Genomic DNA, 8,312 nt, shown 5'->3' on the forward strand with positions numbered 1-8,312 from the left:
AAATATATATGGCGTTTAAGCTACAGTGAATATTCATTTATTCCGCGTTTCATCCACTCTAGGATTCTTCAGGCTTATGCATAAGCATGAACAATCCTAGAGTAGATGAAACGCGGAATATTCAGTGTAGCTTAATCGTCATATATTAAGCCTGAAGAATCCTAGTGTGGATGAAATGCAGAATATTCAGTGTAGCTTAAATGCCATATATTCAGCCTGAAGAATCCTAGTGTGGATGAAACGCGGAATATTCAGTGTAGCTTAAATGCCATATATATTTATAACTTACTATATATATATATATATATATATTCTAAAGAGTCTACGTTTCAAAATTTTCATGTCTTGTCAGGGCTCGAAATAGTTCTTGCAGTCAAAAAACAACAATTGAATAAAATTTTACTGTATAGTTGTTTTCTGATTGGAAGATTCATTTGGAGTCCTAACAAAACATGGAAATGTTGAAACGTTGATCTATCTGCATAAACTCCTTACAATGTTTATATAAATTATGTAATTTATTTATAAGCTCTACACATGTATTAAACATTTTTAAAATATTGTTTTTTAGTTCATGTTAATAATATAATTGAATTTAATTAATCAATATATATATATATATATATATATATATATATATATATATATATTTATATTTATATAACTTTTCGATTCACATACTTTTACTTCTGTAAAAGAAAGTACAATGGTAATTGATTTTATATTTATAATTATTTTTTGTTCTTGCTTCAGTGTTGCTTGAAGATGAATCTATTGGTATTGAGAGTTTCGATTGGCAAACAGCCTTGAAATATCATGTCAATCACAAAGCAGTTCTTCAAGCTGAAATTGAACAAGAATTGATTCAAAATTTTGATCCAGAAATCAGTGGTACACAATTTTGTTTCGTATTTTTTCTTGAAAGTATATGGTTTTAATAGTGTTAATCTTTCGGTACTATTTCCTGTATTCTATTATGGACAGCAATCACGACGTGCGTTGGAAGAAATAGGAAAGGACAATAATGAAGAAACAATTAGATTTACAAACACATTTATTATTACATAAAGAATTTGTCGAAAAAAAAGTGAAAACCTTATGAAAACATGGCCACATCGGAGTTTCATTCAATGATCGTGTTACATCTTCCAGTGGATCAAGCAGTTCTGTAATTGTTAACAGTGAAGAACGTGAATTGTTTTTTTTAATAGTGATCTTTATATAAAAAATGTTGAATCACTCTGTTGAAAACTTATGTTCATCCAATAATAAAAATTATCTCAAACCACAACAAAAATGTGTCATTCCTACCAATGGCTACTTTTAAAAAGAATTGCATAAAAAAGCAAATCGTTGTGTCGTATCATTCAACTCACATTAAAAAACAAATGCGTTGATACTTAACAATCACAATGCATGAATTAAAACACAAAGGATAAAAAAAAAAATTATTAGTGCTTCAAAACAGAAAATTAAAACTAAAGACCAGCAAATACAGAACAGTTTTACTATGTATGATGGCGTCCTACTATACAGCGAGATGGTCATTATACCAAAAACATTACGAAAAAGGAAAAGGAGTAAAAGCTTGGGAAGAGGGTGTTATGAGAACTTCCCCATTCACTTATAATGGACTCTTCTAATCATTATAGAAACTTCCGAGTCTAATACTCTTGTAAAAAAATTATCATGACCCAACGCAAGACTACAGACTGTCTAACTCCGACAACATTTCTTTGTATTCACTTTCTTGTACAATATATTCTTTCTACTTAAACCTGTTGTTAAAATCTTTCTTTATGGCTCTTTTTATACTTTTTATAGGGTCACAACATCTACTTTGTGAACCTTATTCAATCAGCAGCAGACAAATAAATTTTGTAAAAATATCAATTGTTGATTGGATGTGAATCTTTATACAGAAATTTTATTTCAGCCAATCGAAAGTACAGGAAAATATATGCTTTAACACAAAAAAAATTGAAATATTAACTTTATGCACTGGTAGCTACCTAAATTAATAATTATGCATATTTAATGACAGCTTTACTATTAAAATTGGAGTATATTAGGGTTAGTTAGCAGTGAAAAGCAAGGAAAACGTGTGAGGAAGTGATGATGCATTTGAGAGAAAAGAGGTATAAAAAAAGACATACCCAAGGATAGTTTATAAGTCACAAATAACATGAATTATCAACCCTCATCTCAAAAAATTTAAAGCATTAAATAATACAATTTTGACTTAATTTCACATTCAAAACAATAACTAAGCATCATTATTTCTTTTTAATTTTTGCTGAAAGTTTTTCTTTTAGAATATTTTTTTCCTCATGCCAATCTGAATCACGTTTTTTTTTTAATGTTTAGGCGGCTCCAATCTAACCCGAACAACAGGAACAATGAAAACAGTGCATAAAATTACCCCGTGTGTAATTCACCATTTATCAGTAGAAATCCCGTACGAATACGAGTATCTTGGGCCAAGTTCTGTGTTTTTGAGCACACCCTTGACAGAGAAAGCCATGCTCAGCCTCACACATAGTCTAAAGAACTATCAGTGTGGTAGCATTGTTGGACCCTCATCAGTTGGCAAAACAGAAACTATCAAGGAATTCGCCAAAGTAAGTCACAAAATATTAATTCTTATAATTTTCTGATAACTCTTATTCTACACATCTTCAAAAAGTAAAAACTATAAAATACATCCCATAATTTGTGACTTTCTTCTTGCATTTCATCTGCATAATATTCTGCGTGTTCCTACCTTCCTTAGTTTGTACGTTACGATTTGAAAAAGGCCAAATACAATTTTTGAAGGCTGAACTACTTCAAAAAAGACCAAATTTGTGAAATTTTACTTTAAAAAGGTCAATCTGGCAAACCTGGACAAGAATATAAGTGACCTCCCTTTGATGTAGCCTCGTTTTTAAATATCATTATAATAATATATGATCATTGTTGTAATAGCGTGAGAAAGGAACTTATAGTTATTTCGATGTGCAGCAGTTGTTCAATAAAGAAAGGAGCCAGTCAAATATTATGTACAAAAAGGAACATTCAAAAGAAACAGGGCAAAAAGAAATGAACATTTTCTGCCAAGGGGTGCTGGAATAAATTAAAGATTATTTCTTACAATGTGATTTGTTATTTGTATTGAACTATGTAGCACAATATTACTTTCTGAGTATTTATTAGTATTTATTAATTTATCTCATTTGGGTCAGTTCTATATTTAAAATACAATGGATACTATTTTCATGGGAATGTTAATGAACTCATATTTGCTGCATGTTATTACATCCAAATGGCAATATGTCTTGTTTGTGGTGAACAACAAGAGTAAAAAAATCTCTTAGTTTGAAGGTTTTGATCGTACTTCTCCCCGGTTTGTCCATATACCATCACATAAGCAATTAATGTGTTCATTGTTTTGTTGAAACACAACCTGAGACATTATCAGGTGAAAATATATTCTCTGGAAACAAAGTTGTTCGAAAGGAAAATTAAATATGATGAAGCATCTGCTTGACTGTTTTAATGTGCGTTTTGTGTGAAGAATTTAATTTCTAGAATATCTCTTCCAACAAAATGTGTTTTTCATGACACTGCTTGATAGATGTGTTTCTAGCTTTTGGATCTCAGCTTATTTTAAGTTTTCTATTGCTTTTTACGTCCATACATAATGCTATGGACTGAATCAATTGGTTCATTTATTTTTCGAATGATTCGTTGGATCACCATATCTAATTCAGATGTAATTTGATCCTTTATGTGGATAAGAGATTTCCTTGTTACATTGATAACAATAATTGGTGTCAGCTCTTATGAAAATGTGGTTTTCTTTAGTGAAATTGTCATTCTTATCAAATTGATTGGAATAATACATTGTTTTAACATTTTTTTGTTGACTGCATCACATTCTTGTAATATTATCAGCTTTATCTCTCTGAAAGAGGGGGGGGACTCATGATTAGAATCTCTCAGTTGACTATGTAGAATTTTACCTTATTCCCATTCACGATTGTATTGTAGGTGCACTGTAGAGTTATATGTACCTATAGACACTTTTTTCATAGTTTGTAATTCCAGGGTGTGGTTTTGCATGGAATTTCGAGTGGAATCTTTTTATTAATTCCATACGGATAATATGTTCTTGTTCTGTCAGCCATGATCAGGTAAAAGTCTTAAGTAATTCACAGTTGTTTCTTGGTATCAGCTGCATTGCTGATTGAAACGTCAACCTCCAGGAGAGCGTTACTTAGAATTGAATTTTGCCGACTACTTTATCAGTTACGCCTTGTGTTTCTAAGAAAAACGCTGAAGATGAGAACAGTAGTTCAAATAATACAAATTATCATTCTTCCTCTCAAAAATTCATAAACTACGAACGAATACTTTTCATTTTTCTGTTTTTGTTCCTCTCAAGATTATTCTCGGCTTTTTGTACAGTTTATAGTTATAATCAAAGATTGACTTTTTTTAGACTGAATTTATTTGATAAAATTTGAATGTTGTGCAATGTTTCTCCACTTAATGTCATGTGAATGTCATTCTAAATGAAATGTTATATTTTTATCTCAGGCATTTGGCCAGTGCTTGTTTCATATCAAGTGTGGTGAACTTCTTTCATCTTTTCAAATCAAGCAGTGCTTTACTGGAATGGTCACATCTGGATGTTGGGCACTTTTTGATGATGTTAACAAATTAACGAAAGGTAAAACTTATTATGTTTTGTTTTGTATTATTTTGCTATGCTTTATATTATTAAGTAACTCAGATGGATAAACTAAGCAGTTAACTATATATATATATATATATATATATATATATATATATATAATATGAATCAAAATTGTAAGTTGTTGAAACCTCATATATCAAAATCAACAAGCGTCCATCATATATATATATATATATATATATATATATATATAGTCAGTATATATATATATATATATATATATATATATATATATATATATATATATATATATATATATATATATTGACTATAAATACGTGGCGTTGTCAGGTTAAAACATATTAGCAGAATGAGGGTTTAAGAATATCCTAACTTGCTACGATTTTCCTGAAAGTGAACCACATGTTGGATATATGGAAGTATAAAACACATCCATTTTCGTCTATGAAAAATAAACGGGAAATAAATCTTATAGCTTAAAGGGGGGATAACTCTCGCAGCTTAAATAAATAAACTTCCATTTTTAAATGCAGCTCATGTCGGTTAATAATAATTTAAAATAAATTAAATTAGATATAAATTAGATTAATAATAAATTAAATAAATCATGTTTAAATAATATTTCTAGAACAACTAAAACAAGCGTTATCCATATAGTTAATACATATCTAAGGAAATGGCAGAAACACTAGAGGATGACCTCCAATCTGTAGTGGAATGGGGACAAAAATGGATTGTCACATTCAATGCTACCAAGACTAAACTTGTTTCCTTCAATAATTACAAGAAACCTTCTCTACCACTAATAGCAATGGCTAAAGATTCATTATCTGAAAGTACTTCTTTTAAAATCCTCGGCCTAACGTTCACAGGAAACATAAGTTGGAACAATTACATTGAGAGCATTGCCAAGACCGCTGCGAGGAACATAGGCTCTCTCTACCATGCTAGAAAGCTACTAACGCCCAAAAGTATCCTGTACCTCTATAAGGCCACCATTCGCCCATGTATGGAGTATTGTTGTCATATTTGGGCTGGTGCATCTGCTACTAGTCTCTTGCTCCTAGACAAGGTTCAAAAGAGAGTCTCCAACTTCATAGGTCCTGAACTGTCATCTAAGCCTCAGCCTCTGTCCCACCGATGAAATGTTGCATCCCTCTGCCTGTTCTACAGTATTTTAATGGTGAATGCTCTGACGAACTGTAAGTACTTGTGCCCCCACGACGTAAATATTCTCAACAAACCCGACAAGCAGCTAAATCCCACCTCTTCACAGTAGAGATACTTAGATGTAAGAGAGCTTTCTACTCCAGTATTTTCTTCCCCAGAACCGCTAGACTTTGGAATTCCATTCCGGGTCCCTTCTTCCCCAACTGTACTGACATGTAAAAGTTCAAGTGTAATGTGGACCGGCATCTTGCTGCCCAACTCCCTACATAGTATCCCAGTAGCTTATGTCTCTGATAGTAGCCCTTACACTAAAGTGGCAATGTGCCTTGTTTGGGGTGAAAATGTAATAAAAAATGTAATAAAAAAATTCTATTGCAACAAACAATTAATAACATGAAGCTAATTATTACAATAGATTTTCTTTAATGTAATATGCAAATGAGGTTACTTCATCAGTGTAGATTACATTTGAATAAATAGTATATATGGAAATCATGCTGGAATGAAAGTGTACTAACGTCTGTTTTAAGTTTGAAAATTAATTTTTGAAACAGCATACCTTTTGTACGCATTAATCAAACTGTGAACAAACAAACAGACAAGAATGTGACTTTATTAAAATAGATATATACACACACATTAAAACGGACTCTCCGTATGAAGTTTAGGCAACTAAATTTTCTGAAATCAACACATGATTTGGTGAAGGCTTCGTGTAGAACTATCCACACTTTTTGGAACTACTGCTAGCCTCAGTCAATGCAAATGATTGCCACAAGACAACAGATAGTAGACTTCAGGTTTTACATCAGAGTTTTCCTTGTCCTGTATACATGCCTTAACAAAGACTGAACATGCATCTCTTTCAGTGGTGTTAAATGCATCCATATATTAACTGGAAAATTTCTACATTTCAAAGCAACGCATACAGCACCTAGTTATCCCAAATGGTCATCCATGTAGTACTGGCCAGATTCATCGTTGCTTAACTTCGATAATCTTAAGAGAACCGGTGTGTCAATATGATTATGCATATATATATATATATATATATATATATATATTGTGTGTGTGTGTGTGTGTGTATGTATCTGTAAGTGTTAGTTTTCTATGTTTGTAAAGGACTTAAAATCATGATATTTAACTGTTTATTTTTTATCTTTCTTTTTGAAAAAACATAATGATTAGCTTTGAGATGTGGTTACATAATTTACATAAGTCATGGATGCTGAAATAATATCATTGAGATGTTCAAACATTTAGAGAAATACATGAAGGGTAAAAATATCAGTTGAGCACAACAGAAACGTCTGACAGAGATATGAGAGCCGAGTTAATGTTATTTGAACCTATCAGCAAAGTATAACTCAATAAAAAAAAAAAAATTAATGCGATAAAACGCATCAAAGACACACTTAAAAGTTTGATGAACCAAGTATTACCATGATTTTTTAATAGGAAAAACGATTCATGAAGTTGTCGCCGTTGGGTTATACAATGGATCTGTCAGCTCCAGTGGAAGATCAATAAGCAAATTTTATTTTTTTTAAAGGTTAACTGGTGGTTAGTCTCATGAACGAACACACATAATAATGTTGTCTGATGCCTCCATGACATGTTAGTTTTTACCCATCATCAACAGAACAAATTGTCTGAACCAATCTCAGGTTCAGCTGATTTATCTCCCTATATGCTAATGTTCCTTCATTCTGCTATATTGTTTTCCCTTTTTGATTCTTGTTTGATGCTTACAGATGTGATGTGTACCATCAGCGAATATTTGGATCAAATACAAACAGCTTTAAGATGCCTTCAGTGTGAAGAGAATTCACAATATAGTTTGAGTGGTCAGACTAAGATGGATAAGGTAAGAGATTTGAATGCCTACTAGACACGATCTTTGAGTGTCTAAGTTTGTTTTTTTCGACATCGGTTTGTCAAGACAATCTGGTATGAAGATATTTCTTGCTACAAGTAAATCCTGACTAAATATTCAAATATATTCGCAGCCCAAATAAGATCCCCTCAGTATGTATGGCTACCTGATACTGACATATATGAGGAATGGGGCATCTTTTCCAAGTAGTGTATATGTCTATAGGTACAGCATTATGCTTGATACTCGATCAGACTAGATGAATTCTAGAATCCAGTGCAATCAAGAGACCATAAAAAGGATATACTATAGCATATTTAAATGGCCACTAAATGAAAAGGAAATTAATGTTATTCGCTTTTGTAATGACTCAACGTTTGAGAACTTTAATGAAACACTTGGATATCTATGCATCTTAGACCAAGTTCAAGTGTTAGCCTTAATAAGGATCTCTTGATTTCTGATTGAAATAAAATGAAACCATGTGAAGATTTCCTTCCGTCATTGAAATTTTGTCTCTGTCCAGAGGTATGTCAGAAGAACCTTGCATAAAGATATTTTCCC

The 8,312-nt window shown here is 31.7% G+C and overlaps 1 protein-coding gene across 1 annotated transcript in view; it reads left to right on the top strand.

Moving 5' to 3' along the window:
- The window catches only part of LOC145291381 (dynein heavy chain domain-containing protein 1-like), a 494,383-nt gene that overhangs the window by 148,457 nt on the left and 337,614 nt on the right, over window positions 1–8,312 (top strand). Inside the window, exons 37-40 of the mRNA XM_080137171.1 lie at window positions 754–891; window positions 2,368–2,621; window positions 4,582–4,714; window positions 7,627–7,739. Of these exons, the coding sequence (XP_079993297.1) occupies window positions 754–891; window positions 2,368–2,621; window positions 4,582–4,714; window positions 7,627–7,739 (638 nt within the window). The remainder of the gene's footprint in view (window positions 1–753; window positions 892–2,367; window positions 2,622–4,581; window positions 4,715–7,626; window positions 7,740–8,312) is intronic.

The sequence above is a fragment of the Euprymna scolopes genome, chromosome 12 (assembly GCF_053919585.1).
Source record: "Euprymna scolopes isolate OS-2025 chromosome 12, ASM5391958v1, whole genome shotgun sequence".
Taxonomy (NCBI): domain Eukaryota; kingdom Metazoa; phylum Mollusca; class Cephalopoda; order Sepiida; family Sepiolidae; genus Euprymna; species Euprymna scolopes.